The sequence below is a fragment of the Macaca nemestrina genome, chromosome 2, assembly GCF_043159975.1.
Source record: "Macaca nemestrina isolate mMacNem1 chromosome 2, mMacNem.hap1, whole genome shotgun sequence".
NCBI classification, from domain to species: Eukaryota; Metazoa; Chordata; class Mammalia; order Primates; family Cercopithecidae; genus Macaca; species Macaca nemestrina.
Window position 1 is genome coordinate 38567981 of NC_092126.1, and position 25458 is coordinate 38593438.

Consider the following 25458-nt stretch of genomic DNA (forward strand, 5'->3'; position numbering starts at 1 on the left):
CAAAAGAAGAGAAGACATGATTCTTAGAGATCTTAAAATCTACTTGTAGAGACAAAACTGACAATGTCTGAAACAGTTTATGAACATGTGAACACCATTCTGAAAGCATTGTCATAACAGTAGGCCTTCAAAGAAGGTAAAGACTAAAGGGTAAGATTTGATTCTCCAGGCACCTGAGAATAAATATCAATCTAGAATCATAGAAGTGTTTTCAAAAGTTTTTAATCCATCCCCCTACTGAAAGTAGAATACTCCCAGAATACTCCCAGAAAGGCAGTTGTCTTCCCATTTTATTTACATATGTGTGTCGTAGTGCACCAGGATTATTCCTTGTTCATTTTGTAAGTCCAACATGGGTTAGCAAGAGGCTCTGCTCTACTTCACTCAAGGACCCAGTCTGATGGAGGCTCCATGTTCTCACTGCTGCCTATTGACTCATCTGGAATATGTGGCTTTTGAGTTCACTGAAGGAGGGGAACAAAGGGTGATGCTTTTAACTGCCTTGTCCCAAACTTGGACACACTTCATTTCTGCTCACAGTCCAGTGATTCCCAACCTAAAATCTGAGAAACATAGAAAAGCACATGGAATATTTGTTAAGCACTGCCCCTACTACATGAATGAGCTATATGTATCAACATGTATGAATTCAGACATAAAGCCAAATCGACAAAAGCAAGTGGTAAAATAAGGATATGAATCATTTTGAGATATATACATTTTTACAGAAAGTATGAAGAAATACATGGATACACAAAATCCAGTGTTAATGGTTAATCCTGGAGGAAGGGAAATGCAACTGAGGAAGGGCATACAGGGGGCCTGAATAGTATTAGTCATATTTTACTTCATAATCTGGGTAGTAGATCCATAAGTATTTTGTCATGTTATTCTTTATGCTTTTTATATTCTTAAATATTACATAGTAATTTTTTTAAAAACTAATTGGATATTTGAGATGCCATTTATGTGACCAAGTTAAAATACAAGTTACATATTAGGCTTCTCATTGCAAGTTTCATTTGAGCAGGGGAAAAACTGGGAAAAAAATCAGATGAATCTTTCTTTCCGTGGTACAGGTTGAGCATCCAAAATCCAAAGTGCTCTAAAATTTGAAACTTTTTGGGCACCAACATGATGCCACAAGTGGAAAATTCTGCACCTGACCTTGTGACAGGTCACTGTCAAAACGCTATCAAAACCTTGTTTCAAATACAAAATTCTTTAAAATACTGTTTAAAATTACCTTCAAGCTATGTATATATATGAAACAAATTTCATGTTTAGACTTGGGCCCCATCCCCAAGGTATCTCATTATGTATATGCAGATATTCCAAAATCCAAAAAAAATCTAAATCTAAAACACTTCTGGTCTTGAGCATTTTGAATAAGGAATACTTAATCTGTATGTTTTGTGGCTGCTATTCTTCTGTGGACTTTTTTAGTTACTAGCAACACTAAAGTTTAAAACAATACGTACTTAATAAGGTTATTAAGTGATTATTTGGTTCTAAATATTGCAGATGTTCCCTGAGCATTTCTGTGAAATTACTTTGTGTGAGTCTCCTCATTTGTTGGTTCACAGGTGGTAATATCTTTAGTTTTGGGTCAACACTAGGGGAGAAACTTGGAATTAATCACAAAAGTAAGAAAAATCCCTTCATGTGGTTTTTTTCCCACATGACACAATGCAGGACACAGGCAATACTGATGTACTTAATAGTTTGTTATAAAGGAAAGAAAATACCTACATAGCAACTTCAAAATGATAATAATGTCATAAGAGCGACTAGTTATTGTGAACTAAGGCATACTGAGACATTTAAAGGTATTATCTCGCTATTTTCCCTCACAATAACCTGTCTGCCCATTGAAGAACATCTACTTTCTCTGATGACCTATTCCAATGTCTTAAAACCATTATAACCAGAAACTCTCACTGTGATACGGTGTTCTGAATTTTACTCAACGCTCTTCTCCCATTACCTTCTGTGACAAAAAGGAGACAAATTCTCTAAAAAGAGGTGGACTGCATAAAGTAGAAAATGTCTGAGCATCACCTGTCCTGTGTCCCTGGCTAACACCCATGACCCCCAATCTAGGTACAACTACCTTAAAATGCCACACTGGGCTCTAAATGTGCTCCCCAATTTTTTGACAAGTAATGAACTGAAATCAAAATCTTATTAAAAGACTGTCTCCTGCTATTCTTTTAAATAAGTTTCAATATCACAGAATATAATAAAATTTGATGAGATTTCTTCTTGATAGAAGTTGAAAAAGTAATTAACGAAAAGCTAATTTAAAGAGACAGATAATATAAAATGTTTAATTCAGGAAGATGCTTAATGCAAGAAGACAAACCATTCTTCCTTGACTCAGTTCCCTTCCTACTTGTCTTTTTTTTTAATCTTATGAAAAATTTAAGTGAGGAATTGGCAAACATTTCTGTGAAGGGCAAGATAGTAAATATTTTAGGCTTTATGGGTCAGAGTCTCTGTCATGTAGTCTTATTTGCTCTTGACAAGACAAACCAACAGCCAAACAACCCAATGCTTTAAAAATGTAAACCATTCTTAGCTCTAAGACTTAAAAAAACAGGCAGTGGGCCAGATTTGGTCAATGGACTGAAGTTTGTCAGCCCATTTTAAGCAAATAGAAAAGTATGGTGAATGATATAAAAGCACTGTTATCACTCATCACTTAGCTTTGTCAAATCTTAACGTTTTACTGTTTGCTTCAAAACTCCAACTACCTTTTGTCCCAGGAGAGTTCAGCAAGAGACTAAATAGATATATCATGAATCCATTATTTCTCTCAAACCTAAGCTTTGTGATAGTTTTATCTTGATAATAAAGGGCAACAAAAATTGTTCTAACAGAACTTTCCTTCCTAGAGAATATAGGGAAATTTCAGGCTGCTGTGCTTGTATTAGTATGAATTCCAAGTTAGTAGAATCCACACCAATAAGGGATAGAGAGTAAGAAGCCTACCTGTCGTTCGGATGGTAACCTTTTCCCATCGGTTTTCTGGAGTTTAAAGTCAGAATTTAAGCAGGCAGTCTACCTGACAACCTAATTCACATCTAATCTTCTCTTTCTCCGTTCGGCCTCCAAAAATATTATCTCAAGCTCTCAAATGTACCCGAGGTAAAAATGAAATATTGAAATAAGAATATGGAAGAAGATGTGTGAATCTCTCTTAAGTTTCCACATCTGGGCTACTAGTCTCTGTTGGCCTCTATTTAGCATTAAATAGCTATTTTTTGAATGAATAAACGAATAAGTGGAGGAATAACCAAGTGAGGGGATTTTCACTCTCCTGCTCTGTCTCCTTCTCAAATGGAAACTGCTCCCTTGCCTGAGGACTGTCCCTTTCCCTGCTTTTTGCTTCTCAAGGATGGGTACAAGAGGACCTGACCTCAGGGTGCCCTTCTCGGACTTCAGGGTAGTGCCTCAGCAAGACTCAAGTATCTTACCTAGACCTCTAAGTCTTTTAATTCCTCTACCTTTTAACACCTAAAAAATGACAGCACCCTAGGAAGGGTCCGGTCACCTTTCCTGGCAAGAGGGGAAGACATCATGAGAGTGTAGATTGTTTTACTTTATTACGGGGCAGAAATCCCTCAATAATATGCTGTAGCTATTTCGAGGAGAGGGTGCTTTCTTGATCACCATTGTTCCCACAGGCTTTCTTACGGTACACCATATACGAGCTCTTTGTTTAAATTTTGAAAATTTTGTAACCATTTATTTTCTCTTTAAGGAATACCTATATATTGTCCTTTTGCCCATTCTTAGAAGTTGCCATCTTCCTCCTCATGGATTTGGGTTGGAAAAGGATATTTCTGGCCATTTAATTTTAGTACAATTGTTTGTTTTTTATTTGTTTTTGGATGCCCGAGAGAGAAATCTTTGAAGGTGGGCATGATTTCTGTTGTTACTGGAACTTACTTTGCTTTCTTCTAACCCTGAGCAGGAATATGTATTTGAGATTTCATTCCAGAGTAAATAAAGGATCTTCCTAGGTTAATGATCTAACATTTAGGTTTCTTCAATGTTTAAATAGTATAGTGTATAGTTTTGTATGCATATTTGAATGCAGAATAATTAGGAAAATAAATTTAACATTTTAGCAAAGCACATTTTAGGAACTTTGTTAAACGTTCCTTCTGGAGCATTAATAAACACTTTTCTCTCTTTACTTTCTAGGTTTATATCCATGCCTTCATTAACATTAGCCAGTCATGTCACCAAGGGAAAATGTTTGTTCTTCCCTAGCTTTGTAGGTGTTCATGGTGCCTGGGTTCAGTGCTGGGAATACTTGAGTAGAAATCAAGACACTTAGCAATGAAATAGGAAACCATTCTCTCCTCCTCTCAATTACCACCAACCAGATTAATAAAAGTAAACAGATCTGCCTGGTGGCAAATAGGAATTTGTGGAATGAGCCCAACCTGAATATCCCCCTCCACCTTTGGTGGCTTCTGACGTCACGTCCCTTTGCATTAATACCTCCATTCTTTCTGATTAACATCAGGTATCTCAAATATGTCCCCATATATGTTCACAAGAGCCTGGTAGATATATATGTACTGATGTAGAAAGGTCAAGATAAAGTTAAAAATGTAAATTGCAAGATGTACCATTATGATTCCTTTTTGTTATTAATATATTTTTATGCACACAGAAAGTTTGGGCTTCATATGCTCCTTATTGTTCATGTTCCTCCAGAAGTAGAAAGTGAATCTCATATCTAGGTGTTCCTGATAAGTCTGCCCTCTCCCAGCCTCCACTCCACCCTTGGCAGGAGTGAAGAGGAACTCCCAGAACTCAACTTGCTCCATTAAGCCCACAGGCTTGTCCAACCCTCATAGCTTCACCACTACTCTCTGAGTTAAGGTCATCAGGACTGATCTAATATATCCTTCATCTCTGTTTACATTAGTCACCACCAGAAGTCTAGGAATCCAGATCACCCCCCATCCCCCACCCCACTTTCCTCCTCACACTGCTCTTATATATCTCCTAAGTCCACTTCCAACCCTCTCAACTCCTGAAATCCTTTCACCATGTCCTCTTGCACGCTGAGCTCATGATCATTCACCAGCAAAGTTTCCTATGTCATCTCTCTTCTCTAAACATTTCCCTTCCTATTATAACTGAAACTCGTCTCTTCCTAAGGATACTGTAGGCAGTGAAATGGTGGCTCTGTTCTTTCTCATTCCCACCCCCTATCCCACTGGGCCTGGAGGGGGCAGTAAGTGTTCTTGCATTTCATTGCTGCTCTAGACTATTCTCCTGGCCGCCTCCCTGAAACCAGCCCCGCCCCACCTTTGAACTAATATCATTAGACTCTGCTATCCACTACCCCTTCTGATTGTAGTCATCTACCACCCCAGGTCACTTATTTCTTGAAGGTTTTATCTCCTGGCTTTAGACACACTTTTCAGTATTACTGTTGCCACTGTTCAAGTGTTCAATAGATAAGGTATCCAGTACAGGAGCTTCTCAATTCCTTGATGTCTACTGAGTTTGTCCTTTGCCCTTCTTCGTTCATTTTCTGGCCTTATGTTTATGTCAGTGGTTTTAAGAATGTGATTCCCAACTAATAGTGTTAGCATCACCTGGGCACTTGATAGAAATGCATATTCTCATGCCCCAACCCAGACCTAGTAAATCAGAAACTCTGGGGGTAGGGCTCAACACTTTTTGGTTTAACAAGCCCTCTGGGTGATTCTGATAACATGATTATGCTTGAGAATCACTGCCATAATTCGTCACTAAAATCATTTCCTTGAATATACTCTCAGCTTCCTTGTTATCCCCTCATTTCTTGGTACCCACCTGGAATTTGCTCTAACTCAGATTCAATTGTGTTCTCTCTCTACTCTGAGCTTTTATTTGTGCAGCTGAACTTGGCTAGAGGAGATCACACAACCATGCTGAGTGGTCTTGCTTTAAATTCATGACCACCAACGTCCAGTGGGTCTTTAGTACCGTCTGGCAGTCCTACTGTGTTTCCCTAGTCCATTCACTTCCCCCCTCTGCAGGTGCCTTATTCCCTGTCCTCTAACCTCCAGCATCTTTCCCATCCTCACCCTCAGCTAATAATCTTGTTTCCTATTTTACTGAGAAAACTAACGCAGTCAGAAGAGACCTTTACCCATCTCCTACCCATATCAGTACTAAATATCTTCTCCCTTTCCTTCTATTTCTATTATTTCTATACATGAATCATCCAAGCTCCTATCTTTTTTTTTTTTTTTTTTTTTTTTTTTTTTTTTTTGATATGGAGTCTCACTCTGTCGCCCAGGCTGGTGTGCAATGACAGGATCTTGGCTCACTGCAACCTCTGCCTCCCGCGATTCTCCTGCCTCAGCCTCCCGAGCAGCTGGGACTACAGGCACATGCCACAATGCCTGGCTCATTTTTGTATTTTTAGTAGAGACAGAGTTTCACCATGTTGGTCAGGCTGGTCTTGAACTCCTGACCTCGTGATCTGCCCACCTCAGCCTCCCAAAGTGCTAGGATTACAGGCGTGAGCCACCGCGCCCATCCCCAAGCTCCTTTCTAAGGCCAGGCCTACACTGGGCTTTATTAATAGATCCCATCCCCTCCCATCAACTCACAAACACTCCTGCAGAGATTGACCCATTTCTCCCCTGCAGTTTCCCAGCTTTAAAACAAACAGACCCCTAGTGCTCCAACATACCATTTGAGTTAACACTCATTTGTCTGCTCTTCTTCACTCCAGGACTCTTTGAAAGAGCTGTCTGTTGTTATTGTTTCCAGTTCCTCCTCTAGCCCTCCTCTTTCTAAATATACCAGACATAATCCCATTTGCTGTTCCCTCTTCCTACGACGCCCCCATCCCATACCTGCAGGACTCGTTCCATCACCACGTCTGTCTTCTTAAAAATATCACTTCACTGAGGCCTTTTTGCCCTAAAAATTGCATGCACACATACAGTCTTTGGTATTCCCTTTCCCCCTTTATTGTTTTTTTTCCCTCTAACACCACCCCCTGATATATTATTTCAATTACTGTTTGTTTTTCTCCCCTGACTCCTATCACTAGAATGAAACCTCTGTGAGAACAGGGAATTGTATCTGTTACATTCACTGCTATATCCATGGTAGCTGGCACTCAGTTCGTGCTCAGTTGATATTTGTTAGTAATTGTCACTTTGTATAGGGACTTTTGTTTCTATGTTATATTTCTGTAGTATTTAAATTTTTCCTTACAACTAACCTTATCCTTTTGTAAGAAGAAAAAGATAATAAAGGTAATTTTTCTAAATTCTCTTAGATACCCTAAGAGATTCCACTATTTTAGCCAGGCTTGAGCCCCTGAAACCAGGCTTCCCAAATGATCATCTTCAGAAGTTGGATAAAATTACCTATGTAAACTGATCATTTCAGAAGCTCTATTATACCGTATCTTGCAGTCTACCTCCTTCATAAGAACTGAGAATTACATAGAGATCTTTGAATCAGAGTCATCTCCCTTGAGATTTGCCAGCAAACTGTAACTAATCTAGACTAGGTCTGAGGGGTTATTCTGTCATCCCCTCTCATGGATCTACTTTTGGAGACCACAGTTAAGGTGTTTACCCTGGGAGGTGCTTTGGCATCCAAGAGACATATTTGTTGTACTTCCAGCGTAATGCTCATTGTCACCGGGGTCCTTGACTATCAGTTCCAAGCTCCTGTTTTGACATCTGTGAGTTCAGCTGTCACCCACAATTACTGAGAAATCATACACACACACACACACACACACACACTCTCACTCTCTCTCTCCCCTTCTCTCCCTCTCCCTCTCCCCCTTTCCTCCCCTCCCCCCAAGGAAGACACTGGGGCAGAGTATTTTATAGCACCAATCACCAGGCATTTATTTAACATGGCAATGTCAGTGAAATGGAATCCCTTCATTTCTTTTTTCTCCAACGTATTTATAGGCCAAAAATGAATAATTATGGTCTGTATTGAGCAATCTCTAATTGAATTAATTTCTCAAGGAGAAAGGGAAGAAAAAAGGCAGACTAAGAAGTACAGAGAACTCTAGACACTAGAAATTCTAGGGATCCCAGAATTATTATTCCTGATCATTTTAGGCTCTAATTCTTTCTTGCTGTCCCAGATCCTAGAACAACATCTACCCCAAGTATTAAGAACACTAAAAAGCAAAAGTATCAGATTTTGTGGGTTCTTTCTGTTATGAGTCATAGAATGTATTCCCATAATTTGGAGGCAATTGAAGCAAGACACAAAAATGCTTATTAGGTCTCCTCTGTCATATACATGCCTTCCTATTTTGCTGCAGCCAGTGAAGTCAAGGTTAGAGAATTAGGCTGGAAACAAATAAACTATAGATAACTACCACTACCTGGCCTCCTTCCCCCAACTAGTGTTTCATTATTTAAGAGTTAAAAAAAAAAGTTACACAGAACAAGCCACTAAACAATGAAGAAAACACCAAGTTAGAGCAGAAAGGTCATGAAATCTTAGTATTAACTAATTAGCTTATAACCAGTTGGCTCTCATAAAGCCTATTTACAGGGATATTTTAAAGAAAATCTCTGATTCCAAGCTGTTACCCCTTTTAATTTATTTTTTATTTATTTTTACTTCACTAGGTTTTGGGGGGACAGATGGTATTTGATTACATAGAAAAGTTTGTTAGTGGTGATTTCTGAGATTTTGGTGCACCCATCACCTGAGCAGTGTACACTGTGCCTAATGTATAGTCTTTTATCCCTCACCCCCTTCCCACCTTTCCTCCCAAGTCCCCAAAGTCCGTTCTATCATTCTTATGCCTTTGCATCCTCATAGCTTAGCTCCAACTTATAAGTGAGAACATGCAAGTTTGGCTTTCCATTCCTGAGTTACTTCACCTACAATAATAATCTCCAGTTCCATCCAGGTTGCTGCAAATGCCATTATTTCGTTACTTTTTATGGCTAAGTAGTATTCCATGGTTTTGTGTGTGTGTGTGTGTGTGTGTGTGTGAGAGAGAGAGAGAGAGAGAGAGAGAGAGAGAGAATGTGTATGTATCACATTTTGTTTATCCATTCATTGATGGCTGAGCGTTTGGGCTGGTTCCATAGTTTTGCAATTGCAAATTGTGCTTCTATCAACATGAGTGTGCAAGTATCTTTTTTGTATAATGACTTCTTTTCCTCTGGGTAGATACGCAGTAGTGGGATTGCTGGATCAAATGGTAGATCTGCTTTCTGTTCTTTAAGGAATTTTCATAATGTTTTCCAGACTGATTGTACTAGTTTACATTCCCACCAGCAGTGTAAAAGTGTTGCCTTTTCACCACCATGCCAATATCTACTCTTTTTTGATTTTTTAAATTATGGCCATTCTTGCAGGAGTAAGGTGGTATCGCATTGTGGTATTGATTTGCATTTTGCTGATCATTAGTGATGTTGAGCGTTTTTTCATATATTTGTTGGCCATTTGTATGTCTTCTCTTAAGACTTGTTTTATTTATGTCCTTAGCCCACTTTCTGATGGGATTGTTTGTTTTTTTCTTGCTGATTTGTTTGAGTTCTGTGTAGATTCTGGATATTAGCCCTTTGTCAGATGCATAGTTTACAAAGATTTTCTCCCACGCTGTGGGTTGTCTGTTTACTCTGCTGATTATTTCTTTTGCTATGCAGAAGCTTTTTAGTTTAATTAAGTCCCATCTGTTTATCTCTGTTTCTGTTGCATTTGCTTTTGGGTCCTTGGTCATGAAGTCTTCGCCTAAGCAAATGTCTAGAAGGTTTTTTCCAATGTTATCTTCTAGAATTTTTATGGTTTCAGGTCTTAGATTTAAGTCCTTGATCCATCTTGAGTTGATTTTTGTGTAAGATGAGAAATGAGGATCCAGTTTCATTCTTCTACATGTAGTTTGCCAATTATTCCAGCACTATTTGTTGAATAGGGTGTCCTTTCCCCACTTTATGTTTTTATTTGGCTTGTCAAAGATCAGTTGGTTGTAAGTATTTGGCTTTATTTCTGGGGTTCTCTATTCTGTTCTGTTGGTCTATGTGCCTATTTTTGTGACTATAGCAATATAGTGTAGTGTGAAGTCAGGTAATGTGATGCCTCCAGATTTGTTCTTTTGCTTAGTCTTACTTTGGCTATGTGGGCTCTTTTTTGGTTCCATATAAATTTCAGGATTGTTTTTTCTAATTTTGTGAAGAGTGATGATGGTGTTTTGATGGGGATTGCATTGAATATGTAGATTGCTTTTGGCAGAATGGTCATTTTCACAATATTGATCCTATCCATCTGTGAGCATGGGATATGTTTTCATTTGTTTATGTCATCTGTGATTTCTTCAGCAGTGTTTTGTGGTTTTCCTTGCAGAGGTCTTTCACTTCCTTGGTTAGGTATATTCCTATGTATTTTATTTATTTTATTTTTTTGCAGCTATTGTGAAAGGGATTGAGTTCTTGATTTGATTCTCAGCTTGGACTCGGTTGGTATATAGGAGTGCTACTGATTTGTGTACTTTGATTTTATATCCTGAAACTTGACTGAATTCATTTATCAGATCTAGGACCTTTTGGATCAGTCTTTAGGGTTTTCCAGGTGTATGATCATATCATCAGCAAACAGCGACAGTTTGACTTCCTCCCTTTATTTCTTTCTCTTACCTGATTGCTCTGACTAGGACTTCTAGTACTACGTTGAATAGAAGTGGTAAAAGTGGGCATCCTTGTCTTGTTCCACTTCTCAGGGGCAGTCCTTTCAGCTTTTCCCTGTTCAGTATAATGTTGGCTGTGGGTTTGTTGTAGATAGCTTTTATTACCTTAAGGTATGTCCCTTCTATGCCAATTTTGCTGAGGTTTTAATCATAAGGGGATGCTGGATTTTGTCAAATGCATTTTCCACATCTATTTGAAATGATCACGTGATTTTTGTTTTTAATTCTCTTTATGTGGTGTATCACATTTATTGAGTTGTGTATATTAAGTCATCCCTGCATCCCTGGTATGAAACCCACTTGATCATGGTGGATTATCTTTTTAATAGGCTGTTGGATTCAGTTAGCTAGTATTTTCTTGAAGATTTTTGCATCTGTGTTCACCAGAGATGTTGGTCTGTAGTTTTTTTATGTCCTTTCCTGGTTTTGATACTAGGGTGATATTGGCTTCATAGAATGATTTAGGGAGGATTCCCTCTTTCTCTGTTTTTTGGAATAGTTTCAATAGTATTGGTACCAATTCTTTGAATGTCTGATAGAATTCAACTGTGAATCCATCTGGTCCTGGACTTTTTTTTGTTGGCAATTTTTTAAATTACCACTCTCTTTGCTTGTTATTGGTCTGTTGAGTTTCTGTTTCTTCCTAGTTTAATCTAGGAGGGTTGTATATTCCCAGGAATTTTTTTTTTTTTTTTTTTTGAGATGGAGTCTCGCTCTGTCGCCCAGGCTGGAGTGCAGTGGCCGGATCTCAGCTCACTGCAAGCTCCGCCTCCCGGGTTTGCGCCATTCTCCTGCCTCAGCCTCCCGAGTAGCTGGGACTACAGGCGCCCGCCACCTCGCCTGGCTAGTTTTTTGTATTTTTTTAGTAGAGACGGGGTTTCACCGTGTTAGCCAGGATGGTCTTGATCTCCTGACCTCGTGATCCGCCCGTCTCGGCCTCCCAAAGTGCTGGGATTACAAGCTTGAGCCACCGCGCCCGGCCTATTTCCAGGAATTTATCCATCTCTTCCGGGTTTTCCAGTTTGTGTGCATGAAGGTGTTCATAGTAGCCTTGAATGATCTTTTGTATTTTTGTGGTATCGGTTGTAATATTTCCTGTTTCATTTCTAATTGAGTTTATTTGGATCGTCTCTCCTTTTCTCGTTTAATCTCTCTAATGGTCTGTCAATTTTGTTTATCTTTTCAAAGAACCAGCTTTTTGTTTCATTTGTCTTTTGTATTTTTTGTTGTTGTTTGAATTTCATTTAGTTCTGCTTTGATCTTTGTTATTTCTTTTCTTTCGCTAGGTTTGGGTTTGGTTTGTTCTTGTTTCTCTAGTTCCTTGCGGTATGACCTTAGATTGTCTATTTGTCGTCTTTCAGACTTTTTGACGCAGGCATTTAATGCTGTGAACTTTCCTCTTAGCACCACTTTTGCTGTATCCCAGAAGTTTTGATAGGTTATGTCACTATTATTGTCCAGTTCAAAGAATTTTTTAATTTCCATCTTGATTTCATTGTTGACGCAACAATCATTCAGAAACTGATTATTTAATTTCCATGTATTTGCATGGTTTTGAGGGTTCCTTTTGGAGTCGATTTCCAATTTTATTCCACTTTGGTCTGAGAAAGTACTTGATATAATTTCAGTTTTCTTAAGTTTACTGAGACTTGTTTTGTGGCCTATCATATGGTCTATCTTGGAGAATGTTCCATGTGCTGATGAATGGAATGTATATTCTGCAGTTGTTGGGTAGAATGCTCTATAAATATCCGTTAAGTCCATTTGTTCTAGGGTATAGTTTAAGTCCATTGTTTCTTTGTTGACCTCCTGATGTGATGACCTGTCTAGTGCGTTCAGTGGAGTATTAAAGTCCCCACTATTATTGTGTTGCTGTCTGTCTCCTTTCTTAGGTCTAGTAGTAATTGTTTTATAAATTTGGGAGTTCCAGTGTTAGGTGCATATATATTTAGGATTGTGATATTTTCCACTAGTCCTTTTATCATTATATAATGTCCCTCTTTGTCTTTTTTGACTGTTGTTGCTTTAAAGTGTGTTCTATGTGATATAAGAATAGCTACTCCTGCTCACTTTTAGTGTCCGTTTGCATGGAATATCTTTTTCCACCCCTTTACCTTAAGTTTATGTGAGTCCTTATACATAAGGTGAGTCTCTTAAAGACAGCAGATATTTGGTTGGTAAATTCTTATCCATTCTGCATCTTTTAAGTGGAGCATTTAGGCCATTTACTATTGCCATATGAGGTACTATTCTATTCATCATATTAGTTGTTGCCTGAATACCTTGGGGGTTTTTTGTTGTGTTATTATTTTATGTGCCCAGTGAAATGTATGCTTTAAGGAGGTTCTATTTTGGTGTATTTTGAGGTTTTATTTCAAGATTTAGAACTCCTTTTAGCAGTTCTTGTAATGCTGGCTTGGTAGTGGTGAATTATCTCAGCACTGGTTTGTCTGAAAAAGACTATCTTTCCTTCATTTATGAAGCCTAGTTTAGCTGGATACAAAATTCTTGGTTGATAATTGTTTGTTTAAGGAGGCTAAAGATATGACCCCAATCCCTTCTAGCTTGTAGGGTTTCTGCTGAGAAATCTGCTGTTAATCTGAGAGATTTTCCTCTTAAAGTTATCTGATACTTTTACTTCACAGCTCTTTAGATTTTTTCCTTCATTTTGACTTTAGATAACCTGATGACTGTGTGCCTAGGTGATGATCTTTTTGCAGTGAATTTTCCAGGTTATTTGGATATCTAGATCTCTAGCAACGCCAGGGAAGTTTTCCTTGATTATTCACTCTGTTATTACCTTTTTACGCTACTCAGCCTGTTAGAACTACAACATGAGAAGGCTTTTTAAAAATTGAGATAAAATTCATTTTCTGGACATTTGGGTTGTTTCTACTTTTTGGCTATTATGAATGATGCAACTATGAACATATGTATATAAGTTTTTGTGTCAACAAAGACAGGGTGTTAACATATTTAGATTTTTCCAAACAGCTGGCTGGCTTTTGTTAATCAGAAGCACCCTCATGATGTACCGGGACCTCCACTTCGATATGTAACTTTTTTTTTTTTTTTGTAGCATCTTCTGAGCAAAATCCCTTGATGTCACTTCAGAGTGACTCTCTGTCTTTGGTGTCACTTCAGAGTGGCTGTGCTGTCTTTCTGGACCTGCTTCTAACACTCACCTCAATACAGGTCCTCACTTAGCTGATTTCCCAGCCTCACTGTGCTATGTGTTTCTGTCACTTAGATTTTTATAGTTTTGCTGCCTGCGTTATCCCAACTGCCCTTCCTACTCTAAGGCCTTAGCTGATGCTATCATCTCAGTCTCCATAACTACATTCAACTGAGGCTGTTGAATGATTTTACATGTTTATATATAAAATAAAGGGCTAGGCTAGGCGCAGTGGCTCACACCTGTAATCCCAGCACTTTGAGAGGCTGAGGCGGGCAGATTGCTTGAGCCCAGGAGTTCAGGACCAGCCTGGGCAACATGGCGAAACCCTGTCTCTACTAAAAATTCAAAAATTAGCTGGGCACAGTGCCATGCGCCTGTAGTCCCAGCTACTCAGGAGGCTGATGTGGGAGAATAGTTTGAGCCAGGGAGGCGGAGGTTGTGATGAGCCAAGATCATGCCACTGCACTCCAGCCTGGACAACAGAGGAAGACCCTATCTCAAAAAAATAAAATAAAGGGCTAGACTGACTTTGGTACAACACATTGCATATATAATACTGTTTTTTAACAGTTATACACAAATCAGAATAAGAGACTTCTTCAGACTAATGTTCAAAATTATTTTCTTTATCCTGTGTATTCAACCCATTTTTTCCTAAAACATCCCATGTAGCTGATTTCCCCAGAAAGAAAGAATTAATATTATAAATCACTATTGTCTTCGTTTTCAAAGGGCGAAGGGCAAGGAATAGTAAGGGGATTCAGAAAGTTCTAAGAAATCTGTCCTAAATTTCAAACTAAGCCTAACAGAATGAATTCTATAAATATAGAATGTGTCATGTCTCACAGTTTTGTTCTCCTCTGTCTCCTACCCAATCTCACCTTCCTTCGGGGTACAGGCTCATTTTAAACTTATTCCTCAGTGTTGTAGGTCCTTTTAGTATAGGGTAAGGGAGCATCTTTTCTCGCTTAGGATGTTAGAGGTTATCCTAAAAAAGAAAAAATAAAATTTCGTTTTTAGCGTCATAGTGGAGAGGCCAGCTTCTCTTCCATATAACTCTGCCAGAGGGAACCTGTAAAACTCATGCCTAGCAGCCTACCCTACCTGGTTCTTTTTGAGAAAGGCTGTCTCCCTTGCCCAAGCATGCTTGTTCTGGAGAAAGATACATGGAATGGTAAGGCAGGAAAGGAACCCCAGACCAAGACAGCTGGATCTTGAATTAACAACTGATGTGTTCCAGTCACCCCCACAGCAGAGAGCACCAGTCTCTTGCCTGCTGAAGCTCTCTTATTGTTGTCATCCTGAAGACTCAGATTGAGCACATGGTCCAGATAGGACTTGCCTGTGTCTTCAGACAGGCAAAGTTCATGAGTGATCTGCAGGCCAAGAAGAGATGCAGGCAGCTGTGCAGGAAGTGCCTACTGGTGGTAATCAGCTAGCTTGTTAGGACGGACTTAATTATATGCTGCAGGGAGCAGGAGAAAAGATTTTTTAGTTTATTCCAGAAAGACATTCGGAAAACTTTTACAATGGCTCTTTCCATTATAACTGCACACAGCTCCTAATTTTCCATGTGCTCAAACAATTTATAACCTAAGTGTTTATGAGTCTCTGTTTTTCCTCAATTCTGGTTAGTTCCTGCAGGAGAAACCTCTCACCCCAAAACAGCTTTTCTCTTACAATTCCCGGCACCATGGATTGTACATTCCCTTGTGATCAAAGCAGAGAGAGAAGAGAGTAGATCACAGATCATTTATTTCTCTGTAGTGAAATTCCCCTATATTTGATCTTTTCCTAGAAAAGGTCTCTCTAAAAACCATGTTCTTTGGTGCTATATTCCAGTTGTCATGAACTCCTTGAAACTAATTCGTGTTCTCAGATCCTTTCAAAAACCAAGCACATATATTAATACTTCCATTCAAACACAAGTAAATAAGTAAAAAGCAAATAAACCAACTTCATGCTAGTCTTCCTCTGTCAGTAACTCATTGCCACAGACCAGTTCTTTTCTAAGCCCTTTAGTAGTCCTGGTCTTTTTGCTTCTCTGAATTTTTTAGAAAACATTTTGATATATCAAAACTTACAGATTATTTCTTCATCAAAAGACATGAAGAAATATTTTCTTGCTTAAGAGTGTAATAACAGGGCAGGCTTTTAACCACTGTTCTGACTTTGAAACTTAGCAGATTTATAGGAAGTCAATTAAATGAAAGTATTTCTTGTCCTTTGCTCCAAACCAACATTGTAGTAGAAAGTGCAGTAAGAAAAAGAAGAGGCCACATCTTTATCATCTCTCTAGCTTCATATCCTGCAAAGTGTCTGGCATATATGTGATTATATATAAAAATATTTGTTGAGTAATTGAATGACTATAAAATTAAAATCTAAACTCTTGTCCTCAAGAGTTTAGACACTACTGGAAAATAATGATCAAGTTATAAAATATTACAGTAGAAGCCTTTTTACCTGAACATGATTGAGTTTGCTAGTAGGGAATCATAAACTATATGTGTGTGTACTATAAAATGTGTATAGAAACATTTGAACTCAGGCATTAATTTATTCTGATGTCTTTTGATACAGGGTCAAAGCCTTTTCTCTGAGAATGAGTCTCATACATAATTAGAGTTCTGTGACGTATTTCTTTGATAAATCACACTCATAATATGTTTGTTGTCTGATTTGTGGTTTTAGTTTCTTTAGAGAGAGAACGTAATAGTAAAGCAGTTTGAATGTAGACACCTTCTAAACTTTAGTAGTTTTCTCTTTCATCCCACCCTTACCTAATTTTAACAACAAAATCTTTTTAGTAGTTTACTTTTACTAAAACTTAGGGTTTTTTTACATTTTAGAACAACTTTTCTTTTCCACACTTACATTTTGTCAGTTCATGTAATTGAATTGAGTAGTTACTGTGAAAAGTACAACCAGCATAAACAGACTGAGGACAAATGCAGCTGACTCTTAGCACACAACCCAACTAGTAAGGTAAGAAATATGAGAGTGTAAGAGAAGCTATTAGCCACAAATCCATGTGTGATGGGCATTAGTTGCTCTGTTTCACAGGAGAAATGGAGAGCATTGGTTGAATAAGATAATATGTTAAGTGGAGGTCATTTGAGAGAGGTTATATAGTATTTCACTAAGTGCTGTATATATAAAGTTAAGAATTACAGTAAGGGGACTTAAATAATCAGGAAGCCTTCATGAAATAGTTAAATTTTGAGTTGGATCTTGAAAGATGATTAGAATGTATAATTTGAGGAAAGGGAGCATTCTCAGGAAAGGAATGAACCTGCTCACCTAAAGCCACAGGTTGGTTTTGGGAAGGAGGGGAAATATAATTTAAAGTGTGGTTTAATAGAATAAGCATTAAATTGTAAGTCTAAAGGCCTAGTTGCATTCCTACATACCTTTTTGACATTTTATTTAGGAGATAAATAATGAGGGAGAAAAAGAGTATTCTAGTCAGGAGTGTAAGGGAAAAATTTGGGAAAGCCACCCGCCTCAAAGAATTAACATGGAAGCCCAGTGAGAGAGAAAATTGAGAATATAAGGAAAGGCCCAGGATGAAGCATAAGACCAGTGGTTTTCAGTTGTAATCCTCTTTCAATCATAGTACATATCAAAAGCTTTCAGATAAAATTTGATGTGAACAGAAGACTCTGCCACTTAAAAGAAATTCTTTAAAACACAGCTTTAGACATATAAGCCTAATGTATACATTATAAAGAGTTGTCAATGTCTTGAAAAGAAATCAGTGGGAAAAAGCAGACTTAAATTTGTAGGAAACAGTGGAAAACCAAATAATTTAATTTCCACTAAATTAGACAAAGGTTCAGTAAAAGAGGGTTGTAAGCTGTTTTTTTGTTTGTTTTAATAATATTTGGTGTATATTTTCTGGATATAGAAAATAAATGCTGGTTGATGTGGTTGATTGAAAATAAATATTGAAATCTAAATATTAAATGTGAGAGAAAACAGCCCTCTGTATCAATGGGTTCTGCATCTAGTTGGAAAAGATTTGGGGAAAAAATATGGTTGCATTTGTATTGGGTATGTATAGACTTCTTTTTTCTTGTCATTATTTCCTAAACAATGGAGTATAACAGCTATTTACATAAGACTTGTATTAGGTATTACAAGTAATCTAGAGATGCTTTAAAGTATATGGGAGAATGTGAGTAGGTTGTATACAAATATTACACATTTTATATGAGAGACTTGAGCAGCCGTGGATTTTGGTCCGTGGCGGGTCCTGGAACCAATCCCCCACAGTTACCAAAGGATGACTTGACTTTATGATTCACTTACAAATAACTATATGAGGCAGATATTTAATATATGATGAAATAATAGGTATTTTAAAAATCTTAACTGATTTCTTTAAAGCTTCTCAAAGGGAGAAATCTTACAAATTCAGTATGTACTATGTCATTGCTGTTTGATCATCTTTTCTGTCCTTTTTGTTTTAGCCACATTTGACTTGCTTATATGTATCTAAAACTTATTTTCTATGGCATTCAGTTGTTCTACTTTCTTAACCAATACTTCTGAGAACAAATTTTCAGTATGTTCATAATCAGTTCAAGAAAATGTTTGATAACTAAGATAGTCTTTTGCTTTAAAAAATGTTAAACCTGAGATCAACAGATCTTTTTGTAAATTCCCATTTGAGAATGAAAGTTTCTGTTTTTCCTCTTATTTTGACTGGGAGAGATCTGGAGAGTTTTGGATATTTACTTTGCTTCGAATAAAAAATAAAAAACTATTCTTAAAATAATAGTTTCAAATTCAAAGTTCAGCATCCTGTTCTTTTTTTTATAAAATATTAAAGAGAAAAAGCTGAAAATGTTCTACACTCACTTTTTCTTCTAGTTTGAAAAGAAACTGCTTTATGTGGATTGACACCTCACATACTCTGAGTTTAAGAAGTTAGCATTATCTGAGAAGGTACTATTTTTAGGTCCAGCTGTAATGTTTCTAACTTTGGTACACAGAGTAGTGGGTGCTTCCTTTCCCAGAAGGCTCCATATTCTCAACATGTGCAGGTCAATTTGACATAAAGCTTCCTACAAGGAGCAACAGGCCCGTTGCAGGCTGTGTTTATAACTTGAAAATTATGAACAGGTATTGGGAGCCACAGACTGTATTTGGGAACCAGCTGCATGTCAGGACAAGCATAGATTGTGGTCCGTGGAGGCTGGGAGAGCACAATGCTTAAATTTCATTTCTTTGGGAGATAAGAAGAAAAAAATCTTCCTACCTGACAAGATTGACAACTTGCTAAATCTGATTATCTTCAGAAGTGTGCTGGACAGTTGCGAAGTAAACATTCACTTTTCAAAGATGATGATCAAGGAAACATCTCTACGAAGGGACCCGGATTTAAGGGGAGAGCTAGCTTTCCTGGCAAGGGGCTGTGATTTTGTTCTCCCTTCACGGTTTAAGAAGCGGCTGAAGTCATTTCAGCAGACACAGGTTTGAAATTTGGGTTTTTTTTTTTTTTAATATTTTTATTACTAATAAAACCATCCAGTGAACTAACTCACAAATAATTTTACAGCTCCCTTGTATCTTGATATTAGATCAAGGAATTAATGTGTGTCCTCTATTCAGCTATTTGCAGAAAGCTATTTGCAGAGGGATTCCAACAGGTTTAAAAATAGACCTTTTGGACCTGGAGTACAGTACTCACATTTTTCTCTTGTGGAGAAGGAATCCAGTTTTAGAGACAACAAATACAACTTAATGAATGTTTTACAATTTAGCTAGAAAATTACTGGAATTTTTAATAGAAATATCCTTGAGAAATTAGAATTTCTGTATTAAAAGCCTTGTTTGCACTTTGAATCAGTAGATTATATATTAGTGTGCATACACATCTGTAACAAATGTTTGTTTAAAAAGTATGTTAATCCTGGTAATCTTTTTTAAAAACAAGACATATTTGTCTATATAGACAATTGTGTATGTGTGTGTCGTAATGTATGTAGATAGCAAAGAATGGTGGTTACTTCTAGATTGTGAAAAAATGTCTTCCCTAAGCAGGCTGTTCAATTGAGTCGTTTCTGCCTATGATGAGTATTTTGCAGAGTCCCTACTTGCTTGCTTAAAATCTATGGCAGTGTTTCACCAAACAAGTGCCTAACATGGACTACAATATAAATCAAGGACTGTACAAATGATGGCCATCCAAAATCCGGCAAGAAACCATAGTTTTATGGTTATTCTGACCCAGAATAATCTCAAATTATTTGGGTAAATATGAAATTGCTTTTTTTGTAGGTCAAAAATGATCAAATATTGGAAATGCTACAGTGACATAATAGCACAAGGAAACTATTCTGAATGAATATCTAAGTGATACTGTGTTTATAGCGAAAGACTGAAATGGAGAATTGAAATACTTTACCCAGCTAATTATATTCTAATGCTGCTCCTAGACTGGACTGAAACCACTGTATCCAAAGTGAGCAGATGCTAAACTTGCCAGTAAATTTGGCAGAATTTTTATTACTAGGTTTTCTTCCATAATGTTTGTAAACAACCAGTTTTATTCAGCTACTTTAAGGTTTAAATTATATGTCTCCTGTAGAACTCAATGAAAAGTAAATTGAGTACCCAAAAGCTCAAAATAAATGCATTATTTTAGTGTTATTTTCCTTTTAAATATTAACATCAGTTTTATTAAATACGGAATTGACCAGTGAATTAATAAATAGTTGCCTATCAGTGAATTGCTCTGTGTTAAGTACACTAAGAAAAGCAGAACAGAATATTTTATAATGAGATATTTTCCCATTCAAATAAAATCTTTGGCAGCCAGTGTTCTGAGTATCACTTATTTCTGTCAAAGCAAAAGCAGAGAGTTAACATTGAAGACCTTGCTCTAAACCTTTCCCACTAGTATGTATTCATGAGACGCTCAGGTTTCATCCCTACTGGCACCAGTGGTCTTAATTCTATGGGCATAACTGCCCTAGATGTCACACCACAGAAAACATTGGTGATTGTACACCTGTACCTCACAAATCTCTTTCAGCATAGAATAATGGAAAGGAATGACACTAATATAAATGGTCTAGCTAAAGCCCCTGAAGAATTCTGTGCCTTACTTTAGAATTTTAAGAACACTCTGAACAATAATAATAACGTATTGACTTCTGGGACTATGTAATATTTACAGATTTAGCATTGAGGCAGAGAGAAATGTTGACTTAAAATGGATTGTCAATTTGTTAACTCAAAACTGGTTTATAAACTTCAAATTGCTTTACATATGTAAATGATTATTTTATTTATTATTGAATCTGAAGGATTATGCCCAATTATGCTTCATCTAATTTTTTTGAGAATCTCATCCTTTGGTATTGTCATTCATTTTCTTACATGATTGATAGATCTCTGCCCAGCACTGTTCTGAACCTTTTACCTATATTACATCTTACAATTTCCTTTAATCCTCACAACAACCTTCTAAGAAGTAGACATTGTAATTTCTGTTTTATTATTGAAATTCCAAAAGGTTAAGTAACCATTTTGAGGTCACAGACCAGTAAGCCATCAGTGTTTTAAGTTTTTCATGTTTCATTGGCATCACTTCCCTTTGTTCTGTTTCTTCCTTGACTATTGCTTTATATGGGTAACATCCTGGTAACTGTATCAAAGACATGGTGTGACAACTGGCCTTCATATCCCTAATAGTCTTAAATATATGAGCAGACTCCATTCTGTGTATTAATGTCAGATATTAATATAGGGAAATTGGGCTATTATGACAAAAATAGGAGATTTAACCATTTTCATGTATTTATATGAATAAATCTTATCTCTTTATAAAACTCACATTTTTAAGGGTAGCTAAGATTTTTATCCTGAAGTTGAAAATTATATGATAAACCTATATGTTAAGAAGAAATATGATAGATCTACTTCTTACAGATATATCATTGTTCAAACTTTAGAGGTGGCATTAGAGTAATTTAAGGAAGAACATTTGAATACTTTGTGTTCATAATACCTATAAAATATATTTAGCTAGTCAACAGTTATATTCATCTTTCATACTTTATGTAACATCTAATACAGTACCATGTTCATGAGCCTTGATAGTCTGGCCATTAATTAAGAGTAGAAATTAGAACTATGAAAATTCTAATGGAATCTTTTTTGCTTTTTCTGATAAGAATCTCAGAAGTAAATTGAGTCTTTATTGGTAAGATAAATTTCTACCTGAATAATGGTGTACCTCCCCTCCCTTTTTCCTAAATCATGGGCAATCTCAGTTTCCTCATTGCCTCCCCGCCACTCTTTACTGACTTTTCTAATGTATCTTTATAGTATGCCACCTCAAATCATTTTTTTAAAAGAAGAAGAATATAAACTAAATGAGTTATTAAACTGTAAAGGGAGTTTGGTTGTGATGAAATCAATGACCGTGGTTTTTGCCTATTGGAGCAAACCACAAATAAGATAAATGTGTATCTTGCAGAAAATGGCATGGCCCTAGTGGCAAATAAATCAACCAGGTAGGGGACATTTCAGAATTAAAATGCTTTAATTTTCTTAACAGAGATTTTCTCAGCATCTGGGGCTGGCAGTGATTCTGCCTTAGCAAAGTCAAACTAGAGAAGGTAAAAGGAGCCCCTTCCCCAAAAGTCACAGAAAGACCAAGAACTGTCTTCAGAATGAATGTATTAATCCAGTTCCAACAGAGTGAGAATACACCTCGAGATTCTTAATATATCAACTAACATTGCTCTTTGATTCTTTTGAAATGTCTGCCAAATAGCTGATGGAGAAAGTTATGTATTTTTTTAAACATAAATCTATGTAAACTTGAGTCCTGGCAGATATTAATTAATTAATTAATTTAGTGCAGGTAAGCATTCCCTAGAAACATGCTTACCACCCTTTAGAGTACATGAAGCCCTTAATCTCTCCTGTCTCTGATTGTGGTTTCTTACATTGCTCATGAGGATTTTCAGTAAATGAATGCTGTTTAAATTTTTTGTGTCTCATAATCTTATTTTTCTTTTAGATTCAAAATAAACCAGAAAAGAAACCTGGAACACCACTCCCACCTCCAGCCACCTCTCCAAGTAGTCCCCAACCTCTGTCCCCGGTTCCCCATGTGAATAATGTTGTGAATGCACCATTGTCCATAAACATTCCACGATTCTACTTCCCTGAAGGACTCCCAGATACCTGCAGTAATCATGAACAGACTCTAAGCAGAATTGAAACTGCTTTCATGGATATTGAAGATCAGAAAGCAGACATTTATGAAATGGGGAAAATTGCAAAGGTAATGTAACTACTAAATGATTTATAATCTCCCCTTCTCTAGAAACCCTGATCCCTCACTCTTTACTGCCTCTTTGCCCTGTTTTGAAGCATGCATGGAGTTTTGTTTTTTTTTTTTTTCTTCCATAGTGGTCTTCCATTTCAACCTCCTGTTTAATATAAGAATCCCTTCCAAGACACCACCAATTAATAAATTCATTCTCTGCTTGAATGCTTTCAGACACTAAAAGCTCTACCTTGCCAGACAGCCTGGTCCATTGTTAAATACTTGGTTGTTAGAAAATTTTTCCTTGTGCTGAATAGGAATCTGATTTTTAGTCCCACCCATTGATCATAACTGCCCTAATGCCAGACAAGGAAGCAGTAGACCATCTCAATACAGTCATTTTACCCAGAAATAAATGGATTTGACAATAGGAAGCAAGTCTTTGGAACTTTCAAATATATCCAACTGCTTCTGAGTTAAAATCTTATCCCTCTAATGTCAGGACTCCTCTGACTTGATTCTATGCCTCTAGCCAGAACAGTTAATACTTAGCATAACCATCAGATTATATTTGATTATGCCATTTCCCAATTTAGCAATATTCAGGAATTCCCACCCTCTATAGCAGTGCTGTGTTTTGTTTGGGCTTTATTATGCATGCATATTGAAGAGTCAGGTCACACTTCAGGCTTTAGCAGTAGTTTTAGGCTGTGCTTCAAGAGGCAGAGGGGTTTAGTAGGCTAAGGGCTGCATGGAGGCAAGTAGGAGACCAAGTGGGAAAACCTAGGAGCCCATGCACACTTCCACTGAGAAGGGTTCCCCTGCTTTCAGGAGTAATGTTAAAAAGTTGGAAAACTACCATTCTTCAGGATAAACCTCAAACTTCTCTTCCTGGCATTCCATGGCTTCCACAGCCTGGCCCCAGAGTTTTTTTTTCCAAACCTGCCTAAAACTTTCCTGTATAATCGTGACCCTCTTGCCCTCTCATAGGCACACCTCTGCATTTGAGCTCTCAGAGTTCTCCCTCCAGAGTGGGCTTCCCCTCTTGCCAACCTCCTCAGCATCCACTTTGTTGAAGACCTATCTTCCATTGTGTATTATTGGAGAAGTCCCTGAACCCTCACTTATCATGCCCTGCCCTACCTCTGACCTCACAAAGCATTTGTCGTTGCTGTTAAATGACATGTAACTAGAGTGATTTTAAAGGAAATGAAAAGGAATTCTTTCTTCTCTTTCTTCATCCCTCCTTCTTAAAAATTGCTTGTTGATCCCCTAGATGCTTTTAATGAAAAACAGACTCATTCCAGAAATAAGAGCTTATCTGTTTCCATTCCATTTTACTTGTGAGGGAACTGCAGTTCTACAAATACTTATCTGAAGTCACAGAGCTAGTTCATGCCGGGAGGCAAGTTGTCTAACTTCTAGCATGGTGCTGTTTCTACCTATGTCATCTCCCTGGACATGTGGTAACAGTAACTAACTTCCAGTTAATAGCCACACAAATATATTACAAGTTCTTTAAGGGCATTCAGGATTTTCTTACCCAATTCTTTTAGAGGTGGCTACTACGTTAGATGACAGAACCCTGATGATAAAATTTCTGAATGGGCTGGAACTATGGCTGTAAGTCCAAAAGATAAAATTTAGCAAGGGTGAATGAAATTTGCATTTGGAGGTAATATGGTAACTACATAAACGCCAACAGGATGTTTCTTTTTTTTTTTTTTTTTTTTTTTGAGACAGAGTTTCATTCTTGTTGCCCAGGCTGGAGTGCAATGGCACTATCTTGGCACACCACAACCTCTGCCTCCCAGGTTCAAGTGATTCTCCTGCCTCAGCCTCCCGAGTAGCTGGAATTCCGTAGGCATGCACCACCACACCTGGCTAATTTTGTATTTTTAGTAGAGATGGGGTTTCTCCATGTTGGTCAGGCTGGTCTCGAACTCCCGACCTCAGGTGATCCACCCACCTCAGCCTCCCAAAGTGCTGGGACACCAACAGGGTGTTTCTAACATGAGAGCAATTTGTGTGAAAGAGACAGAAGGTTTCATGGATTGCTTCAGGTAAGCAGACAAAGAGAAACTCTCCAGATTAGAGCATAGTAATTCCCTGGTACAGTGCTAAGGTCACCATGTCTGGAGAGCCATTCTTCCTCTGACTATTCCCAACTGCTGACTGAGGAGCCCATTCTCCTGTGTCTTTGTACTGCTCTGTCTCCACATCCTTTATGGTCTGGCCTCCCATTCCTGTGCGATGGTAGCCCTGCCTTGCTCTGTG

At 37.5% G+C, this 25458-nt stretch overlaps 1 protein-coding gene and 1 long non-coding RNA gene across 4 annotated transcripts in view; one reads left to right on the forward strand and one right to left on the reverse strand.

The window, feature by feature from the left end:
- The window catches only part of LOC105469910 (protein phosphatase 2 regulatory subunit B''alpha), a 194122-nt gene that overhangs the window by 45141 nt on the left and 123523 nt on the right, over positions 1-25458 (forward strand). For 2 of the 3 annotated variants that reach the window (XM_011721501.3, XM_071090952.1), the window contains exon 4: positions 22930-23196. In XM_011721501.3, coding sequence (XP_011719803.3) covers positions 22930-23196 — 267 coding nt within the window. Of the gene's footprint in view, positions 1-18791; positions 19368-22929; positions 23197-25458 lie in introns of those variants that run through there. The other variant, XM_071090953.1, reaches the window with a different exon arrangement.
- On the reverse strand, positions 157-24264 carry LOC139361879 (uncharacterized). Its single transcript, XR_011619718.1, has 3 exons — positions 24178-24264; positions 14768-14874; positions 157-563 (listed from the first exon to the last, which is right to left on the reverse strand). It is a non-coding gene; the product is annotated as an uncharacterized lncRNA (long non-coding RNA).